At 33.0% G+C, this 23,757-nt stretch overlaps 2 protein-coding genes across 5 annotated transcripts in view; one reads left to right on the forward strand and one right to left on the reverse strand.

Moving 5' to 3' along the window:
* The window catches only part of LOC124362951 (glyoxylate reductase/hydroxypyruvate reductase), a 30,360-nt gene extending 22,632 nt beyond the window's left edge, over nucleotides 1-7,728 (reverse strand). The window contains exons 1-2 of one of the 3 annotated variants that reach the window (XM_046817849.1): nucleotides 7,603-7,728; nucleotides 909-1,101 (exon numbers count right to left, since the gene is read on the reverse strand). In XM_046817849.1, coding sequence (XP_046673805.1) covers nucleotides 909-1,099 — 191 coding nt within the window. In that variant the 5' untranslated portion in view covers nucleotides 1,100-1,101; nucleotides 7,603-7,728. Of the gene's footprint in view, nucleotides 1-908; nucleotides 1,102-7,317; nucleotides 7,464-7,486 lie in introns of those variants that run through there. The other 2 variants (XM_046817852.1, XM_046817853.1) reach the window with 2 other exon arrangements.
* Nucleotides 7,729-12,252: 4,524 nt separating this feature from the next.
* LOC124362952 (polypeptide N-acetylgalactosaminyltransferase 5) overlaps nucleotides 12,253-23,757 on the forward strand; it is a 79,454-nt gene continuing 67,949 nt past the window's right edge. The window contains exon 1 of one of the 2 annotated variants that reach the window (XM_046817855.1): nucleotides 12,253-12,420. The gene's annotated coding sequence lies outside the window, so the exon portion shown is untranslated. The remainder of the gene's footprint in view (nucleotides 12,421-23,757) is intronic. The other variant, XM_046817854.1, reaches the window with a different exon arrangement.

Raw genomic sequence — 23,757 nt, forward strand, 5'->3', positions numbered from 1 at the left:
TTAAAAATGTTGGGAATAATCTAATGATGACTTAGGCAGGTGGAGAGTCTGCTGGCTCATTCTCACACATTCAGCTTATTGCTCATCTCTCAAATCCTTAGGTAGCCATTGAAAAACAATTCTCCTGACTTTTAAACCGATCAACGTTTTCTTGAGTGACAACGGAATGTATGGCCTTCCCGAATGTTTATCATTTTGAAACGAATTACAGCCCCTTCAAAATCCAAATATCATCTAAAAACAATAGCACGGGAAGGTACTTCAGACCAAAGGTAATTTTGAGACATTCGATAAGGCCTCCATAAACAGATTACAAATTGTAGAAAATCATAGCCCAAAAATGCTCTCTCTCTCTCTCTTCATGGCTTCAGAAATTGATCTTTCCGTACAGACTACACTGATGAACCCAAGTTGCTGTTAGATACTGACAGGCTCTTGGACAGTCAGATAAGAATGATCAAATTATTGCAGTATGTACTGTCCGTCGAAATCTCAAAACCCTCAGAGTGACCCTTGTATGTAAAAGAATATCTAGTAATACAAAAATATATAAAGAGATCTATTTTCAACTATTTTACACATTCTGCGTAAAGGTTTTTTTACAACACTGACACAAAAAACTAATAAATCAGATTAGATAATAGGTCAGACAATCAAGATTCTCAGACTTGTATAATATATAAAACATTAAGTAGTAAACTCTTCACAACATTTTGAATTTGATCAAATCTTTGGTGAAGATTAGGTTATTTACGGGCATATCGATATTGTGTTACTACACAACTTATGCATTATAATATATTCAGTAGTGTCTAAAACATTCTTGATCATATAATTTCCCCACATTTTCATTGAGTATTTTGCCATTTACATCTTTATAAATAACAAAACCAAACACCATTACTCACTTTTTCTCCAACAATTCCATTCCATTTGCTGGATAGTCGGGTCGAGTCACAAGTATTTTGAGTTTCTTCTCATCTGTAGGACTACAAGCCGTGTCTGCCATTCCTACCCGAGTCAGTAAGGGCAGACCTAGTCTAGACACTGTCTTGGCAGTCTGCCAACAGGATGGTATAGTCCGAAGTATGGAAACCATTCCTAAAACAATCAATTAAGATCATTAAAAATTAAAAGCTATCAACTAGTTGTATGACAATTTATTGTCAAACTTTGTCAATGACTTTTTTTATTGTATACTACTACAACACAGATCAGTAGAACTACTTTTTCATTTACATGGTATGGGTTTCTTCAAGATCTGTAAGGCATCACATCCTCTTGAAGTTCCATACAAATATTGCTGAGAAATCATAATGAAATAAAATCTGAGGACCGCACCCACCTGGTTTTAATTAACCTTTTTTGAAGTTCTTAACCTACATCATATTTCTCTTCACTATTAATTTTCAATTTCAGAGAGGCACGCAATTGAGTCAACTCGGCTTCAATCATGCTTAGCTTTGAACACTCCCAGGAATAAATATATACAGTACACATAAAACACGAACAACTATGATTACATAGTGTTTTAATGTGCAGTATTACCGTGGTTATCTGGCTCACTCCTGGCGTGATTGTAAAATATATAAAGTAAAATATAGTGAATAAGCACTAAACAATGCTTATTGATCTGGTTCACAGTTTATTTCAATAATAATTTTGTCTATTCATTTTTTTAATTGTTCTTTCTTTGTGTGTCTTTGGCAATTTTTTTTATTAAGTTTATAATTATATTTTTCATTACCTAGCCACATTTTGTATTTGTGTTTTTATGTTACAATAATTGAATGAAAACTGTTGAAAATTTCATAAAATTATCCATTTTTCTTTTTTATTAAATACAATAATTGTTTGTGCATTTGGATTAACGAGATAGCAACAATAGAGATAAGTTTACACTATACTTATTAAATCATTTTAAGTAAAAAGTTACTTTCCCAGTGTCAAAGTTATTAGTCATTATATTTTACTTATACTTCTTAGATTATGAATAGTTCATCTTAAAATGGATTGCTATTTTCAAGTAAGAGAACGTGCCAAGATAAATGAGTCTGTTGCAGTAAAAAGGTTAATTGGATAGGATATATAAATTTAATTACTATCAATAAAAAGTAATTAACTATTTCCAAATATATGTAACATAGTTTTTATACAGTACCACATGAACGGCAAAGTAATAAAACAAACACAAAGTAACAATCAATAAAAACATATACAATAACAAAATATATGAATATAAAAAAACAAAGTAATACTGAAAATGCACAATATAACAAGTGACATGCTAGTAAAATAATATATTCTATCAACACTTATGTATGGTGCTAACTTGAACTCTGTCATAAATAGAAACTTGTCTGACATCCAAAATGTTTCATTTCAGAAACTTATGATTTTGTGTCTCAATTTTAATGTATTGTTTGTTTATTTATTAATACTAATGGTTTATGATTTATACACACACACATATATATATATATATATATATATATATATATATATATATATATATATATATATATATACATACACACAAGAGGCGTGTTCAGAAAGTAAGTACCGTTTCATTCTACTGCCACCGTAGCGCTGCAATCGGTGTTCCGCACATGTGCACTAGTCGTCCTTGTTCACTGGCTATCGACTCACGCCATTTTAGTTGTTCTAGTTTTCTCTGAACGTTTAAAATATTTAAGACGATTAGTGATCCCGCCGATTTTGAGAAGCGTTCTGTCAACTTTGAAATGTTTACAGGGAAGATGTAATAAGTGAAGGAATGGTGAGAAAGTAGGTTAGAATGTTCAATGGCATTTGAACAAATGTGCATGATGAGAATTGGAGCAGTCTGCCTTCTCTTGTCACCAATAATGGTAAGGGCAGTTGACGAAACAATCCAAGAGAACAGACGTTTCACCATGACAACACTAAGCTATCTGACGATTTACAACAAATTTCTCGCACTCTTTTGTATGAAATTGTTTTGGACTGCTTAGGTTATTGCAAGCTATGTTCCCGATGGGTTCTAAAAATGCTCACGTGCACAAAATCAAGAGACTCGGAAGTGCTTTTTTCTCACAAGGTACAGTGATGATGCTGTAGATTTTTAAACAAAATTGTGATAGGTGATGAAACATGGGTCCGTCATGTCATACCGAAATCCAAACAACAATCAATGGAGTGGCGACACACGCAATCCCCGAAGAAACAAAAATTCAAGACGACAATGTCTGCACAACATATCATGTGCACTGTCTTTTGGGAACGAAAAGGTATTTTGCTGATTGATTTTCTCCCAAGAGGTGAAACCATTAATGTGGCAAGGTATTGCGAAACCTGAAGAAAACTAAGGCGGGCAATTCAAAACAAACAGAGAGGAATACTCAGTAACGGAATCGTGTTGCTCCATGACAATGCTCGGCCCCATATCGCTGGTGACACTCAAACATTGGTTCAACAGTTCGATCACGCGCCCTACAGCCCGGAATTGGCACCGTCTCACTACCACTTGTTCCTGCACATGAAGCGCGAGTTAGGCGGCCAACACTTTGAAACCGACGATGAAGTCGACGACGAACACGCCTCGTTTATATATATGACCATTGTTCAGAGTTATAATGGGAAAGTGTAACCTCAAGTAGAGATGACATAAATGAGAAACAGAAGGCAGTACTTACGAAGATTTTTGAGATACAATATTCAGTAGGCTAATTTTTTTCTTTCCTGAAATATTATAATATATACGTTTTTACTATTTAAAATGGCAGAAGACTAAATATATCAATAAAAAGTAACATATCTCATTATGAAGATTTTTTTTTAAAGCAACAACATAATTATTCAAATGTCTGTCATCTGTAGGGTCAAATGTGACTATCTACTTGTTGTGTCAATTTCAATATTACGACGAGTCTTCTAACCTTATTTAGATAGTCAAGCCCTCCTTCTACTAGAATCATCCAAACAAAAGTACCAGAATGGCTACAGGGATTTGACACATGCATATTTACAATATGAAAAAGCTAAATTTGGTTTGTTTTCAATTGCGAATCAGAATACCTGCATTACAAAATAAAAATGTAGATTGTCAATAAATACATTAATATTTTAAGTTTTACCGGTATGTTATATACATGATTGAGGTATATTACACCATAATTTTTATAGTGTCTTAACAGACGAATGAGCGACCCTTAAATGCCATGATTTGTAAAAATTTATCTTGATCTGCTTCAGATTCAGAGTCCTATGGGCGGAGGAATTTTACCTCGAATGCCTTACACTAGGTGCAGAAAGAAGTGCTCACACAACTATAATTATTGGTATCAGTAACGGCCATAGTAGGCAATCAAAACTTCAACATTATTAACATATTTTGGTCATCCTTCTGAACAAAAATAAACATGGCTTAAGGGGGTGCTAATCACAAATAACTATGTTTTTTTAATAACTGAAATGTAAATATCAATTTTTGGTTATATTTGTGTACTGTGCTTCTTGATCTATAGTATGATTTTCATTTTTTTATCATTTGTACCGGTCTTGGGGAGACTTTAATAAGTGGCCTGCACTCGTTATTCGATTTTTAATATCGAACTATTCGATATATTATCCAAATTTGATATTATACATCAATTGTACAAAACAAGAGTTATAATACATTAACAACAAGAATAATACATTCATTACAATATTTTAAACATAAATTTACAATAACATTACAAAATAACAAGTTACAAGTTACATTACAATAACATTACAAATTCTAGGGTAGGGTACGATAAGCGGACCCGGTTTTTTATATCGAAGAATGTAATCATCGATACCTAATATTCGCATCTCAAATCCTAGACTATTATTCGATATAAAAGTATCTATTGTCCTCAATAACAATCATATGTTTTAAATTAAAATATGAATTAAATATTTACAGTGATCAAACAAATTATTATAACCAAAATTAGGAAAACTGAACACGACCATATATACTCCTCTTACAGTTACAGTTGTTTCTTTCCCACAATCTTGGTAGTCCAACATGTTGAAGCCATGAAAAACATGTCTTATTATCTTTCAAAGCAATGTTGTGTAGTTTTCTAAAATTGACTGCCATTTTTAATAATCAAATGTTACATATGTAAAATTTAAATATTACCTTACGTGTTTTATTTGAAAGTGTTTACACAGTAGCGTAGCCAGAAATTTTGTTCGGGGGGGGGGGGTCCGAAACCGCGGATCCGGGGGACGTTTTGTGTGTTATTTGCCAATGAGTTCACTGGTAAAAGGTAAATACCAAAAATATGGAACTTTAATAACTATGCCTTATAGAAAGTGGAAAGATGTAATAGGCAAATTCAACTCTCACAGCAACTCTAGTACCACAAATTATCTTGTATAGCTACAGAAACTTTACGAAGTTCGATTCTGGCCGAGTAGAAGGCACCAAAGTGATGTTGGATTCACTGGATAAGAAAGAAAAAGAACAAAACAGAGCTTCACTCAAGCGTATAATTGACACAACTATATTCTGTGGAGAAAATGAAATACCCCTTCGGTGACATTGGGCCATTGAAGGCCGAAAACCCTTTAGAAAAGGAGGGCAATTTTCGAGCGTTGCTCGGGTACAGATCAAACTAACAGTCGGAAAATGCACAGGAAAAACTCTACTGATTAGAAGAAAAGCTCTCTACCGATTCAAGTTATGACGATTTTGGATTTCACTGGTTGAGGTAAAAGTGGTACTTAGAATTATGTTAGGACGTTGATTTTAGGTATTAATTCAACACAAACTAATAAATATATAAATATCGAGAAAAAAACAAAAATAATCACTTCCGATCGGAATATACTAAGGAAAATGAAATAATACCTCAGTTAGTGAAACCCAAAGTAGTCAGATCTTCTTATCAGTAGAGTTTTTCCGGTGTATTATCCGACCGGAAGTGATTTTTTTTCAATTTTTCTTCGATAATTATATAGGTATTAGTCGGCGTTGAATTAATACCTAAAATCACCGTCCTAACATAATTCGAAGTACCACTTTTACCTCAACCAGTGAAATCCAAAATCATCAAAACTTGAATCTGTAGAGAGCTTTTCTTCGGTATTTACCGACCGGAAGTGATTTTTTTCTCGATAATTATATAGGTACAGTGTACAGTTTAATGATAACAAAAATTGTCATCCTAACTCAACCGAAACCACCACGTTTACCTCAATCACTGAAGTCCAAATTAGTTGAAGTTCTAATCAGTAAAATTTTTCAAGTGTATTTTCCAACCGAAAGTGATTTTTTATATTTTTTCGATAATTATAGGCCTAGAACCGTCTAAACTTTAATGACACCTAAAATCAACGTCGTAACTTAATTCTAAGCAGTCATTTTACGTCCCCAAGACGAATTTGAACGAAGTGGTCGCTAATTTAAACCGTTCGCCGTGTTACGGTTCAGGTTACTTTGCGACGTCATGTGACCGCGCCCTATAGAAATACCATGATTACACTACACTATCCGAAAGGCCGAGCCCAAAAGTATCGTTTGATACTTTATGATTTATATGTAAGGACAATTATAGGCTATTTTTAACAACGGTCACTTTAATCAATTAAATCAATCAATTTAATGTTTGTAGACAAGAGTAACAAGAGTAATGATAACTCTCCTTTTTTCTCCTGCTCCATGCTTTATTTTTTAATATGTCTTAAAATTTCGGGGGGGGGTCCGGACCCTCCCTTCGCTTCGCCACTGGTTTACAGCTGGTAATATAGATTATTTAAGTTAATTGTTCAAAATAATTAATCAGTATCGATTGATTATATCGATGGTTATGATTAAGTAATATCGTTTGCCAATTTCGATATAAAAACCGGGTCCGCTTATCGTACCCTACCCAAATTCTCAACAAATTAGTTACTTTAGTTGTTTATTGTTTACATGACAAATGACTGTTACTAATAAGTAGGAATTATAAATTTTGTTAAATAAAGAGTAATATTGAATTATTCATTCGTATAAAAACAATCAAACCATTTGATAAAAACAACCAAATAAAGAGTGTAGGCTGATTATTAAAGTCTACCCCGCTCTAAAAATGTAATATTTTACTTGTGCACCAAAAGTACTAATACCTCTTAAGCCTTGGACCTGACCTCATTTACTTCAGTCTCTTATTGATAGCCTACAAGAAAATTTTACTGATTGATAATTTTGGGCCTAAATTATTATTTCTGATGGTTACAACACATTGATAACACATTACATTTTCTGTTCTGCTGAAATATTTAGAAATTTAGGATGGCTAGAAAACTAATATCACTTACATTATTGCAAGTGTCCTGTGTGATAAGTTGGTTTAATGGAAATTAGATTAAATATTTCTTTATTTAGAACCTTAGATGTTAACACTAAATCAACACCAATTAATAAAATAAACCCGACAAAAAACATGCCACTTTACTTTAAAAATAAAATAAATGATAAGATAACCACCTCCAGTACAATCCAAGCAATAGAACTATAAAGTAATAATATCAGCGGTAAATTTGATAAATTATGAATTAATTAATTCGAACATTATATCAACTAACAAAATTAACTTAACCTACAATCACATTCTAGAGCTAGCTGTCAGTTCGTTCAACAGTTGACATAAGATCAAGATTGCACTCTACAATCTATATACACTACAGCCGGCAAATTATTTATATTTTTTCAATTTAATTAGGTGCAGGTTTTTTATAGTTGGTCATTGTGATCGGGTTAAAAAAAGATCATGCAGCTGCATTGTTCACTTTATTCATGGTTGCCTTTCCAATATGTGAAAGTATAATTTAGGTGCAGGGATAATACCGGACTGAAGCTGAGCTGATTATAGATTTTGCTACTTTTTTGGCCACATTTTTTTGCTCGACCTACCGGGTACAGGCACGAGAAATTAAAATTGTCTGTTAGACGCCACTTCTACAGCACCCCACAAACTACAAATATTTGATAGAACAAGGTAATCTATCTAATAATAATTTGGGCTATTGCGGGTTAAAAATGACATGGAAGGAAATATCCATTTTCAATTAATTATAAAGACTATGGATCTGTACGTATTGTATAGGAATAATGTAAATCCAAAAGGGCCATTAAAATTTTAATTTTCATGCAAATATTTCAAAATAAAGTGCTTATATTGAACTCTATAGATGTAACGAATGGTACTTATAATCAGTTTTATGTTCGCTGGAACATCGTTTGAATTTGATCTTGTTGTATGCTAATAATGAACGACATCAGTTAAAATCACGGTACTTGTAACTGCCATAAGACTTATGTATGCTGGACAATTCGGACAATGGTTCTGCATGAACTGTAGCTATTATATGTTGGCGTGAAAATATATAAGCCATTAAAATTTCAATTTTTGTTGACGTGACAACGTCTTAAATTAGGTTGCGGCTCGGAGTCACTCATGAAAAGTGTAACGCCCGGTAACGTTACGATGCCCGTCCAGTGGGTCCGCCGCACGGGATCCGCACGGGATAAAGCAGATAACTGTGGGTCCGCCGCACGGGATAAAGCAGATAACTATGTTTATTCGTGAAAATGTGGAGTGCTTAGATTCGTCATTTACAACAACTACAACAATAAAGGTAAATAATTGTACACTGATATTTCATTATCGTAAACTATGATTGATTGATTAATTGTTAGATTGACACAAAAGTTGAGAAACTGAGTTTATAGGTTATGTCATACTATTGACAAATGTTGATAGTGTTAAGTAAATTATTAGTTTAAATCACTCTGCAATCAATCGTAATTCAGTCGATTGAGAAGAAACAGCGCGTATTGCTAGTCAAACATTTAAAATAACAAATTATAACCTCTAACCTGTCATAACAGTGCGACCAAACAAACGAACTAAACCGACCAATCACCACGCGCGGAGTTAGAATTTAACTGTGTTTAGCAAGAATTTCAAATTCCAATTTTAGTAAATGTTTTATTCAACTTTACCATTTACAATAACAAATTTATATAATTTCAAATTATGTACAATGTTTTAGTAAACAAAATATATTTCTATAGTTAAAATTTGTGCAATTCTTATTTTCATTCAATTCCTTGTTCCTATTGTGCAATTTAATAATATTCATATCAATAAATATTCTACCGAGAAAAAGACGTTGTCACGTAAAATCTTCGCCCGTAAAACCGACTTTACAGGCAACCATAATTTTTTTAATTTTATCTTTTTTGTGCCTATAATGGTCATCGGTTAAAATCTCGATACAATAAAACTAAAAAAACAGGGATAACTGGTTTAATTATTTAAAAATAATAAATCTTTGTTAGTGGTTTCTTATGACAAGTACAAAGTTTCAATGTCTACATGTGTTAAAGATTGTTATGCCACACTTAAACGGTCTTATCGAGCAGCCATTGTTGAAGCTAAAATAAATTACAATGCTAATCTAATAAAAAACTCAACTAACAAGTGTAAAGCAGCCTGGGCCATTGTTAGTTATATTAATTATACAGTTGAATATAAGTCGAACTGGGACATAAACCCTGATAATATTTTAAGAGTTATTTTTATTGATTCTATAAGTGTAATAAGGTAAATATAAAGAAGCCTAGCTCAGTATTGGCTACTGAAATGTGTGCAATCAAGTGTCAGTCTCTGATGTATGGTCTGGCAAAAAAAAAGAAAAAAAAAAAAAAAAAAAAGGCAGTTCTATGGCCTATCTAGCAATATGTTGAAGGAAATAGTAGATCATATTGCAGAACCACTTATCATTAGTATTAATTTATGCCTGGAGCAGGGTGTATTGCCTGATAGTCACAAATTTCGAAAGTAATACCGGTATTTAAAAAAGAGCCAAAAACAAGACCGGCAAGTTCCTCTCCCATTGCGCTTATTACAGTCTTTGGTAAAGTATTGAACACGTTGTGTATAAGCAGGACCACCTGTACTTGGAAGTACGTGGTATTTTCTCTGATCAACAGTTTGGCTTTAGTCAGGGTAGATTACAATTAGTCGGAAACTACTTTTAGATTATTTATATATAATAGTAACAATTCATGTACGTAAAAATCATTAGATATCAACTAATTATTAGAAGGTACTTTGGGATTATACCTAACACACCAGTATGAAGAACACAAAAATATAAATTTATGGAAAAAACACGATAGAACGAAAAAACAAACTCTTTAATTACAAAATTACAAACTTACAACGATTATCAACTGTTAATGGGGTCAGATTCCGTTATATGCCCTCAACGCTTAAACTGTTTTCAATGAACTTAGAAAGTTATAAAACGATGTAGTTGAGTAACAGAACTAACATTCCATCAATCAACAAGCATTTCCATGTATTGTGATCGGTATTGTTGTCGCTGTTATTTTATCTTTCTCGAGAATCCCGATTATGGCAGGCTGCAGGCCCGTTTTACACCCTGCCCCCTAGGCACAACGAAGAGTTGCGCCCCTTTTTATACCCCTGCCAGCTGACTACGCCCCCCCCCACCAGCCCTACCATAACGCCTATACCCCGTAAATTTAGATTTAGTCTGAAATACCAGTTTTGGTTTGGGAGGAACTTTAGACTTAATATCCCTTAACTTTCCTTTACAAATTATCCTGATTCTTTTCGAGAGCCTTCCCATTATCCACCACTTATGGACCCGCCGTGTCCCGGACTTCCAACCGGTAGCCGTGAGGTATCTACTGGCCTCTGGTGGGAATGTGTGTAACATACCTGTTACACCCATTCTCCCTTCTTTACATTTGAAGTATTTACATTATTTATAGTATTCCTTTAATCACATTTTCTTTGGATTATTTTTGGTTTGTTGGCTTACCACTAGACTGACTAGAGATTCATGCAATAGCTTTTTTCTGGTTTTCCGTATTGCAAAGTCGTCAATAATGTTTATTAGTCTAATTTTAAAGTAATGTCGTTTTGGATGCACAGCAACAATAAGCCATTAATCTTTTCATCAACCATTGATGATCTTATTTCTGACTTCACTCTGAGTTGTATCAGGCGTTCTTTGGCGCAAGCATTGGGCAATGAAACATACCGCAGTACTACAGCCAATTGGTCTGTGTGCGACTCGTCAGGTGTGGAGTCTATGATTAAAGAGAGATAGCGAGCTTGCTTGATTTCAATTAATTTCATTTGTTTCAGTACTTCTTTGCTTATAATCTCAATAAATTCACTGCAAATGTCAGACGAAAGGTATAATACACTACCTTTGCCTTTGTTACCATGTGTTGCTATGTGTTTCGCGAGAAATAGATCAAATTCACTTATCATCTCAAGACAGCCTATAAAAAGTCCGTTTGATGATTATGCGTGCAGATACAACCACGGCAATGTGATTTTCCATTTTTTGCGCCCCCCCCCCCAAAATGCCAATTGCCTAGCGCCCTAGGCACGTGCCTACCGTGCCTATTCGGTAAAACGGGCCTGGCAGGCCGCCCGGCATTACATGATTATTTAAGTTTTTTGCACGGTACATAATTGCCTTTCCATTACAATTCAATTTATATTTCTGATCAGCCCCTCTAGAGTTTGATATTTTACTGATAGGTTTTTTTTTTTTTTGTCTCGAGGGATGTTTTCTTTCGTTGACATCAGCGCTGCCGAAGCCCGCGCTGGAGGCCGGAGGCACTCGCATTTTGGGAGGCGGAGTGTGATCAAGAATAAATACAAGTTTTGAGTGTTTTTTCAATAAAGAGTTTAGTTTTTGTTTGGTAATGTTTGGTTTTGTTGAATTTTTGTGTTTGGAGAAATGTAGGGGTAAAACACGGAAGTACAACAAAGCGACGCACCAGCTGAACGGGCGGTGAGACTCTGCAATCGCGTTATCTACTAGACCGCTCGACTTTGACCTCTGTCTTAGGATGGGGAGGGGTTTGCGATAAGACAATTATTCCTGTTTTATATTGACGAAATATTGTTCTACGCTAATCTAGTAATCAGTAGAAGCAAAATGTCAAATAACGATTCATGTCTGGGTGTGGTCGGTATAATCCCAAAGTACCTATTAGAATAATAACAAGCAATAACTGCGATATTAAAATCACAGATTTTGATTGTGAATGTGCAAAAGTATTCTGTAAATATGTAATGATGGTCTTACTACTATATATTTTGTGCTGGCCTTTATCATTTTCCGAGGCAAATAGAACTTCAGTTCTGTCACGTTGTCTAAACCGTGTTTTTCAGTTAGTAACGTTGACAGATTTGAGAAGAAGAAGCAACAGCAGAATCTTTCAGAATCAGGTGTGCCGTGAATGTGATGGGTATGATGCGGTTGACACGTAAATAATTTGTTTCTCAATGCTTTGAATGAAATTTTGTAATTTATTTGTGTTTTGTAAATAAAATCATATGCAAAATCACCTCCAAATTTAATGTGAGTATTTAAGTTAATTAGTTATTGCGTTCTAAGGTTGTATGGTTTCACAAATTCTAATCTTTAGTAGTGTTGACAGTTTCATTTCAGAATACCACAAAACATCCATTGAAATTATTGTACTGCATACAAATCTTATCTATGAAATTGTTAGCTAACTTATAACATTACTTAACATTCAGAAATGTTAACGAATGGTTAACATTAACAGTATGTAAATTGTTATTGTATTTGGTTTGCTATTGTGGCATTTCTTGAGACATTTTGTAAATTATTTTATTCCATTAATTTTGTATTATTTTCAGGGGCTATTCAGATTAGAGTTTTAAACATCACATTGGCCGATGTATTATTATTTCTCGAATTATCCAATTGCTGTTACCTACATCACAATTGGAGAATAGCCTGTTAGCTTTACCTATGATACTTGATATGGTCTAAAACCACTTTTAACAATTTTTGAAAGCACTAGACTTTATATCTATCAAATTTTGGCATTTAAAATTCACATTTACAAAAATTAATAACATATTTGAAATTAGATAAGGTTATAGGGTAAGGTACGATAAGCGGACCCGGTTTTTTATATCGAAGAATGTAGTCTTCGATACCTAATATTCGCATCTCAAATCCTAGACTATCAATCGATATAAAAGTATCTATAGTCCTCAATAACAATCATATGTTTTAAATTAAAATATGAATTTAATATTTATAGTCATCAAACAAATCATTATAACTAAAATTAGGAAAACTGAAGATGACCATATTTGCTCCTATCACAGTTACAGTTGTTTCTTTCCCAAAAATTTCACATAATGGGGTTTTCGGTACGAGTCCAACATGTTGAAGCCACAAAAACAATATATTTTATTTATGTCATCATCTTTCAAAGCAATGTCGTATAGTTTTCTAAAATTGACTGCCATTTTTAATAATTAAATTTGCTTATATGTAAAATTGAAATATTACCCTACTTGTATTATTTTAAAGTGTTTACAGCTGTTGATATAAACTATTTAAGTTAATAATTCAAAATAATTAATCAGTATCGATTGATTATATCGATGGTTATGATTAAGTAATATCGTTTGCCAATTTCGATTTAAAAAACCGGGTCCGCTTATCGTACCCTATCCAGGTTATATCCCATAAGCTTATCTCTTATTCCATAAGGTCTTATCGACTTCAGCGGTCATGATCAAACTCATATTTTTGATTAAACCTTCTAGAATTGTGATATTCCACTATTAAGTGATATATTGAGGAATGTTTTTTGTTTGTCAACTTCAGCATGGGGCAGCCGTAATCCATTGTGATGGCCATATGCACTTCTGTCAGTCCATTTAATTTCTAGTTTCTTTTTGAGTTTGAACTTTAGTTGACATTCTTTGGACTTTCTGTGCCTTAATTGTTTTTTCTATAAAGTCACTCTCTAAGCATTTCCATATTGCAAAACAACAAATGCTATCTCAGAATCTTTCATTTTAACAACCCTAGATGGCAATTCCTTTGTATCTGTTCCCCTTTCAGCAAATTATTCACGCCAAGTTTTTTTTAAAAGGTAAAATCAAGTCAAAATGTCTATTTATTCAGCACAAATTATGTACCTTAATAGCGTTAAATATTTAATACAAATAATAACACGTAAATGATCATAATTATTATAGCTTACTTACAACTACTAAAAAACTCATGAGAGGATTAATAAGGGTTGTTTAACAGAAAATGTTTCAATGCCTTTTTAAATTTATTCTGATCTGGTTCATTTTTAATCGTAATAGTATTTTCCAAAACTTTGTTCCCATATGTAGTTGTTTTTGTACTAAAAAAATAAAGCCTACTGTGTTTTTTATGTTAAAATTTTTTTATATCTTGTATTTCAAAGCACACACTAAATTTCTTTAGATTATTAAAAAAATAAGATACAATTGAATATATAATGGATTGTACAAAATCAATGTTTCTGAACTAAAATATTTTTTTAAATGATCATCTTGCTTTAGAATATATATATATATATTTTTTCCAGAATGAATTTTTTTAATAAATTTGTTTGGCTATGTGTATGTCCCAACTTAAATTATTATCAACTTGCAATCCCAAAACTTTTGTATTGAAAATTTGGCTGAGATAATCCTGTTTGATACAAATTTTTGGTTTGGTTGTATTTCTATTCTCTTTTGTTTCAGAACTAATATAATTAGTTTTGCTTATCTATAAAAACAAGTTATTGCTTAAGAAATATTCTTATGTTTGAGAGTTGAATTTGAGCAGTTTGTTCAATTTCATTGTGATTATTTACTGAAACGATCAAGTTCGAGTCATCGGCAGAAGGATGAGTTGACTCTTAGTACATGTAATATAATCCAAGATATTAGGAAATCCCTAAAGATAACAGAGAAATAACACAGGTCCGAGAATTGCACCTTGGGGAACTCCTTGCATCACCTTAAGTTTTCTTTATTTGATTTTTCTAATTTCATTGCTTTCAAGGAATGATATTTCTACTTATTGAGATCTATTGGAAAGGTTGGATTTAAACCAATTAAAATTAACCCCTGTGATGTTTTTCTTCAAAATGCTTTATTTTATATATTATTATACACTTACTATTATTAAATTTTTGGGTTTATTTAAACCATCCTACCCAAGGGAATAAATAGGATACATCTGAGTAAGGATACCTAGACAGATTTGGTTTAAAACGTTAAAGTTCATCAAGCTTTTTCTAAACACAAATTGAAACATTTATATTTTTTTATAATATTAATGTCAGAGGTGTGACTGTAGCCAATAAAACAGGCTATGTTGATTCATTGTTTATTGTTACAAAGTCATGGCCCTGCCAAGTCAACAAGACTTATCAGCAAGGTCCAGTAATGTATTAATCAGAGAAAAAAAACATACTAATTAACATTTGTAAGTGCAACACACATACGTACTTAAATGTATTTATTTATTATGTTCTGTTAGAATGTAAATTAGAGGGTTTTATATGTAATTTATTAAGTCTGTCATAAAAATTGTTTCTCTAAAATGTTGATCTAAAACTAAATTAATGATAAACGTTTATCGCTACAAAACAAAATCCACTATTTATTAAGAAATATTGTTTTTAGTTACTCAAATTAGGTAGTACTATAAAGGAAAGTAGATCAAAATGTGAATACCTAGAATCGTTTTCATATAATTTCCATGCAAAAGTATTACTGTACTGTGTGTAATAGTGCACAATAAAATTGAAAACACACTGTACTTTTCATGGAATTGTTTGGATGTTTTGAAACCAATTAATCATTTCTGTTTGAAAACAAGGACAAATTTTCTTGACCTCATTATAGTATGAACTAAAATAAAGAATTCCAAAGTATTTAATGTATATTCTTGGTAACATGAGAGTACATTTTATGTACTTAGTCTCTAATCAGCATTCTCTAAGTGCTCTCTATATTGTGAATTAGTCAGTAATCAGTTCTTATTGATTAAACAAATATCTAAATAACCATTGATTATAATTCTACGTGTTATTCACTATACCACTTGACTATTACTAATTTTAAGTATTTCCAATTGATGTTTAATAATACAATTATTGTTATGTGGTAACTTGTCTTATCAGTTTGGCTTGTATGTGTGACCATACTATTCACTTGCAGTAGTATTTAACTGTTGTACCAAACTATTCACTTAGTATTTAACTGTTGTACCAATAATGGCCCATTGTATACATTAATGTTGCATACCTTCCATAAAGTCATTGAAATTGCAGACTATAAAATCACATTTATGATTTGCTGCTGTTATCTATTACAGACATGATGATACCCACATCATGTTAGAAGAATGTTATTATTTGCCACACACTTGTTGAAACATGTTGGACTATAAATATTGAGTTTTGGTGTTCTACGGAAATATCAATTCTCCATCAGTTAAAGTATCTATTGTTACATGTATGTGGATAAATGTAAACATTATCTGTGACCAAGTAAATGGATTGTGTTAAAGACCAAATTTGATGATTTGATGAGCAGATTGTATATAAATATTCAAATATTTTGTTTGTTTTTAAATACTTAATTATTTTATAGTTTTTCATCTAAAATACTATGTCTTTAATTAAGAAAAGAAGTTTCCTAAAATATTCCTGCTTTCATTCTTGTAATAAAATTCTCATTATGTATAGCACAATTAGATGTGCAACAAAATAGCACAAACTGAATTTTCTCACAAAATTATTGCTCTTAAACTTCATAAAAGATAGAATTAAGCACATTCGTTAGAAATAAGCCAATGGCAATCATCCTTATGATGGAATATTTACGAGTCATTTTTACATTTTTTATTTGTAACTGTTTGTTGTTAACTAGTGAAAGAATGAATATCGCCATTCTGATAGAATTCTAGATGGTAATTGGGATAGAAAGAGTAACAGATGTATGTGAATTCCCTTGGCAAAAAGTAACAACATAAGATTTTACAAGGTTTTACTTCACATTATTGACACAACTTATGATGGTATATTATGATTCTTCAAAATGCACATGAACTCAATTTAGACCTGATCTTCTTGATGGATGCTATTTTTTAAAACAAAATTTGAGTAGAATAGAATAGAATAGAATATATCTTTATTGAACATATTCTTAGAGAATAGAACAAAGGTCAGTGTTTATGTCACAATCAGTGTATGAGTCAGTGTATGTAAATTACAAAGCACTTGTCCTCCACTGAAGGAACTCCTGGACACTGTAGTATGGATGCTCCAGCAGCCAGCTTCTTAAGGAGGTCTTGAAGTTCTTCTCTGGAAGCTTTCTTAGGTAGTCAGGTAGATTGTTAAAGAACATGGCTCCTTTATACAATGGTTTTTTCTCGAACAGAGTCAGATGATGAGGGTCAAGGAGGAAGTTGTTTCTATGTCTGGTGTTGTAGGGGTGGATGTCGCCAGTTCTTGCGTGCCCTGTTTTTGTGGCAAATAAGATCGTCTCTAGGATATAGAGTCCTATGATCGTCAGTATCCCTAGATGTCTGAAAGCTGCTCGGCATGAGTCCATTGGTCCTAATTCACTTAGAGTCCTGACAGCCCTTTTTTGAATAATGAGCACCCTTTTAAGATTTCCAATTGTTGTACCTCCCCAGGCTATCAGTCCATATCTAAGATGATGTTCAAATAGGGAAAGGTATGCTGTCAAAGCTACTTGAGGGCTACTGATTTGTTTTATTCTTCTCACAGCATACAGGATACTATTAAGTTTGTGGCAGAGTTGATTGATGTGAGGTTCCCATGAGAGGTTTTGATCAACAGTTAGACCAAGGTACTTTCCTGATTTAATTGTAGTTATTTCTGGGAGCCCGTCATATTGGTTTGGGTTAGGTGTAAAGACTAGCTGTTGGGTCTTTGAGTCATTTAAGACTAAATCATTGAGGTGGCAGTATTGCTTACCCACATTATATGCAACAAAAGAGTCTATATCTAGCTGAGCTTTGTTCTTATTTGCTAAAATCAAAGCTGTGTCGTCAGCATACATTACAATTTCACAGTGGTTTTGGAGATAATTTGGGAAGTCATTTGTTAGGAGAATGTACAAGACGGGTCCAAGCACGGAGCCTTGAGGTACTCCTCTGCTTACTGGTAGTGGCTTAGATTTTACTTTCGTCACAGTGTTTTTCTCCAAGTAAGTAAGTTCTACTACTTGTTCCCTGTTGCTCAAGTAGCTCTTAAACCAGTCAAGTTCCTTGTCAATAACTCCAAGAGAGTGTAACTTTTTCAGTATGAGTTCATGATCAAGGCAGTCAAACGCTTTACTAAAATCCAAAAATATGCTTGTTGCAATTTGTCCTTTTTCCAGATTGTCGATGATTTCTTCAATTAGTTGAGCTATTGCTGTTGAAGTTGATCTGTCTTTTATAAAATCGTGTTGTCTAGGGGTGAGAAGATCGTGCTGCTTGAGGTGGCCCAGTAGTCTATTTAGTATTACTCGCTTTTAGAAAAAGTAGAGATTAGGGAAATTGGCCTGTAGCTGGTGGCTTCATTTGTTGCTCCACATTTGAATTTCGGATAGATTTTTGCGAGTTTTAGTTCATTTGGAAATATTCCTTGTGAAAGTGATTTATTAATGATGTGAGTCAGTGGGATGATTATTTCGTGTTTGCACTGTTTGATCAATTTTTATGAGATCTCATCCTCCTCTGCTGATGTTTTTGCTTTTAAAGAGTCAATGATTTTTCCAATTTCTTGTTTGTTGGTTTCAGAGAAGGCTAGGTTTGGTGTTTGAAGTGTTTGGTTGATATTGTTTGGTGCTATTACAGGTGTCGATGTTCCATTTCTGAGGAGTGTTCGGTCAGCGACTGTAGCAAAGAAGTAATTTAAATGATTGGTAATAGTTATTGGAGAGTCAACGATTTCTTCCTCTATTTTTAGGCATTCTAGTTGATTTTTTGAAGATATTTCTTTTCTTTCATTATTTATTACATTCCACACAGCTTTTGATTTGTTGTCCGACTGTTCTATGAATGAAGAGTTGTACTGTTACGAAGAGTTTTGAGTTTTATATCATAACATTTTTTCCTTCGAGCTGTTTCTTTTTTGTCATCAGGGTGGCCAGTAATGATTTGTTTATTCAGTGCTTCTAAGTATGATAATTTTAGGGCCTGACTTTCATTGTCCCATATATTTTTGTAGGGGTTTCTTTTCTTCTTTTCTATCTTGAGTGGACATGCTATGTTCAATGCGGTTTGAAAAATTCCACTAAATGCTTTATAAGCAGTTTCTACATTCTCGGTGAGAGTGACTTTAGTCCAGTCTTGGGATTCCAGATTGTACTTCAATTCTTGCACTGTTCTTGCGTTAAACTGTCTTCTTTTTGTTTGGGTCAGTGGCTGTTTCGTAGAATCTGTGAGAATCGTACATAGTTGGGCCGTGTGGTCTGAGAGGCCTGTCTGTGTTATTTTGGTAGCTATATCCGTTTCTTTTATGTTCGTGCATATAAAATCTATAGAGGTCTGGCTATGATTTGTTATTCTGGTTGCGGGTAGATGAAGTCTGCTCAAGCCATGGCTAAGGAGCATTTCATCCAGGTTTCTTCTGTCATTGCTTTCAATAAGATTGTCTACATTCACGTCCACCATCACCAGCACCATGTCATTAATGGCTACAATTTTGTCAAGCTCAGCTGATAAAATGTCTATTGCATTTTCTAAGTTGCTGCAGGGTGGTCTGTAGACGCTTAGCAGTTGTAAAAATCCTTGTCTCAGCTCAATTTTCAGGAGCATCGTTTCACAAATGAGTTCCGATGTATTGCTTGATATTGATACTACTGTAATCTTGTTTTTTAGTCTTAAGCTAGCAAAAACAGCCACTCCACCTTTCCGGTGTTGCTGTCTGGTAAAACCACCTAGTAGACTGTAGCCAGGGATTCTTGTGTTTTCCAACTTTTGACTACTTAAGCCGTGTTCTGTAAGAATTATTAAATCTGGATTAGAGCTGTGTAGGAAGTGTGTCAGTCTCTCGATTTTGTTCTGAAGGCCATCAATGTTTTGGTGAGCAATGATAAATTTGTGTTGTTTACTTTTTCCTGTTACTGGTTTTAATATTTGTACTATGGTTTCACAATCTTTGTCTTGGTTTTTTTCTAAAAAAGTGTATTATTGGTTTGGAGCTTGACCTAGAAAAGCTGTTGAGCATTGGTTACTTGCCTTAAGTGTTATTTGATGAGTTGTAGAACTAATTTGCATATTCCTTTTAAAGAATTCTATGTGTTCATTAAAGAAATCCTCTGTAGTCTAACTTGAAGACCTTATGATGGCTGTTATAGGGGGTGATAGTTTCTTTGTGTATAGTTCTTAGGAGTATACAAATATGGTGATAGTCTACATTAAAGATCTGTGATGGGTACACAGCAGATTGAATCTGTCCAAACTGGACCAAAATGTGAGATGGATATTAATTTTGCTTAAGAGTTTCACCCTTTAATTTAATGTTATTATTTTAGAATAATAGCATAATATTATCAATGAAACAGTTGTTGTAATAGTAATTTTAAAATGTCAAAAGTAGCACTAAAGTGTTTTTGTACCCATAAATTAAAAACCTGTTAATTTAAGAGGAATTGCATTAAAATACTATAAAATGCAACGTGTTTTGTAAGAAAAATTTTAACTATTATATTGGAAAGTGGTGGGCATTTATGAATTGGTAAATTTATATTATTATTACAAATTATATGTAGATTCAAATAATAGGGGCATATTAAAAAAGTGTTCTTGCTTATGAAATGTAACACAGGCTTGTAAACACAATAACTGCTGTAATTCTCAATTGATTAAAACTAAAATTTATATAGAGATAATAAAAAAAATGAATTAAGTTTGTTAGCCAATTTCAACCAATAAAAGTTTCAAGATGGTGGCTGTTCTGATATGTGTAAAATATTTTACTATTTCATAATGTGTGTGTTCACAGGTCATTTACAACATTGTTTGTGCATACATTTTTCTGATTTTGTAAATTTTGGGGAAAGCAGTCTTAAAATGGGTTTGAGAAGTGTAAAATAACAAGTGAATAAGTTCACAGGTTCAATTTATAATTCATTGCAACCAAACTATGTTTTTAGAATCCAATTAATATGTTTATAATGATTTTAATCTTATGAGATTTCAAGATAATGGGATCTAAACAATTTTTAATACTTTATTAACATGGAAACCAAATTTAACGTATTTTAATATTATGTTTGTTGTGTGTTGTTTGTTCTAAAATTCATTTGGAAAGATATTGAATATAGCAGCAGCATATGTAAACTTAGTTTTAGAGAGAGTCGATCTGTGCATTGATTGAGAGAAATCTCTTGTAAAAGTGAATATTATTTTCTTTTCTCGAAAATTCAATCATAATGCATTTTAAAATGTAATGACTCAACATCTTTCGTAGCTTCCTACACTCTGAATGCTCCTCTACAGCTTACTCTAAAGCCTAAAAGTTCATTTTCTGGAGGATGTGTATCTTAACCCATATATGCCCAATGTTTTGGACCTCTCCAAAAGTTGTAATTTTTTTTCTGAGTTACTAGACTTCAATTAACATTAACAATTTTAATCTATGTTTTTTTTTTTCATTCTTAAAATTGACCACCCCAAAAATGGAGTGTTGGGCGGCGCAGGAGGCACCAGGTATAATTCTAATTGACCGCCCAATAATGGGGTGCAGGAGCCTACATGTAGAAACTCTCCTGCTATTCTCTACGCTATAGATAATTGTCAAAGAAAATGATATGGTATTATTACAAAATTAACACATTACACTTCTTTTATTATTATTAAATATTAGGAGACAAAAATATACAAAATGATTTGGTTGATACATAATTGATTTATTTATAATATACAGTGCTGCTTATATTTATTAAGCATTGGAACTAAACAGTTGGTGTGGTATTCTACACCATATTTGGTACATTTCTTAGTCGTTATTTTTTTGACATGCTGCTTATGGTATCTAAGTGGAACTAGACATAATCGTATGTCCAACACCATCTAACCGCACACCACGTGGAACTCGCCTTTTTGCTCGCTTTAGTGGTATTCCCATTGATGGATGAACAACGCTTCTTCCAAGATACACTTAAACAACCTCCCTTATATATCCTAGGAAATCTAAAGCCCCTTTGCTTCTCCCAGTCGGACTTAGTTTGTAGAGTTGGTAGACATTATTCGTACTGCAACTAAGAAGAAAAAAGTTTAAGCTGCCAATACAATTTCTTCATTTTTATGGTTGGCCTGTAGGCTAAATCATTTTGGTCAAGTCTGTCAACTCCCCCATGTACAAATGATATATATTATTATAGGATTGTGGTCTGACACAGATCTTTTTTTCTCCTGGTTACACAAAATATTGCAAGACCCCTTTGGAAGTACTCTATTAGAATGTTACATAACTGTTGTCATTGAATCTAACAAGAGTTGATACAGACTCTGTCCCTGTTAAACTGTTCATAGCATCTTTTTGGACTTTTTTTAGTCAATTAGTGGGGCATGCTCAATTTGGTCTGTTCAAATGGTGCCAGTACAGTCATGCCCATTAGCTTTCAATTCATCAACAAGAGGCACAAATGTAAAATCTGTTGTCTACCAATAGACTGTACTGGTGATCAGTCTATTCATTAGGTCCATCACTATTGAGCTCCCGCAACCTAGGTTTGGATGTTTGTTAGCAGTGGAGGCGTCCTGATATACTTTGGAACCAAACTGTATGTGTTTATTGTGAATGTGTTGTATGGTTCTGTGCCTTCCTCACCGTAGACTCATCAGTACTAAGGGGGTCTTGTGGGTAGTATTAGAACCTTTTCTGATTCAATAACTTCCAAAGTATATACGTACTTTAGTAAATTTGTCAGTTGAATTCTGTTATGTGATATAGCATTTGCAAGATGTATGACTATAGTACATGCTATTTGCAATGTCCCATTTTTTGGAGCTTTAAAAAAGTGAGGCTGTGTTTATACATTGATTGAATTAGTAAAAATAAAGACGTATTTATTATAGTAAACTATAAACAATAACTTTAAAGAAAAAAATTACTTAATTACTAGAAGTAATTAGTAGTAATTCCTTATTTCAATTCCATTTTGAATCTTCATAAATGAGACATGAGAACAACAATATTCACCATCTAGAAGTTTCTCAGAATGTGCAAATCATATTGAATGAACTAAGGGTTGCCAACCTTAAAGTTTCACTACAAGAAAATTACGTAAGAAAAATAAACTTTTCCTTAACAATTTTTCCGTATTGTCCCAAATATGGCTATTAACTATTAAATAATTGGTTGAGGTAATGTGTAGCAGATTTTTAGGTCTAAAATAGTATTTTATTTCCCAAATGAAATTTATTGCGTGTGATCCATTAAAACTAGGTCCTGCAATAGTCCGTAGCAATTTTCACAGACATGTTCGTTTGTAGATTTCCAGTTAATTATTGACAATTAAGAACATGGATTATGTGTACATTATCAATATTCGTAAATAAAATAAAAAGAATAGGACAGAGCAAGGATGCTTCGAACTCATTCATATACTTCAGATATTTAATTTAAAGTTACTGTTATAACAGATGAGCCACCTCAAGAATCTACCTGTTCTGGATACTAGATGGGCTATTTTGCATCTCATTAAAAAGTGTAGGTTTCAGTGCTGCTTGGAACAGTTTATTGTATTATCCTCTTTGTACAGTACAGTCTCCCACTTTACTCCTGATTTTAGAATTCCACGTTATACCTTCCTATTTAGACCATCCTTTACTTCCTTTGGAACACGCAACACAAATATTTTTACAAAAAAT

Source organism: Homalodisca vitripennis, chromosome 5 (genome assembly GCF_021130785.1).
Source record: "Homalodisca vitripennis isolate AUS2020 chromosome 5, UT_GWSS_2.1, whole genome shotgun sequence".
Lineage (NCBI taxonomy): Eukaryota > Metazoa > Arthropoda > Insecta > Hemiptera > Cicadellidae > Homalodisca > Homalodisca vitripennis.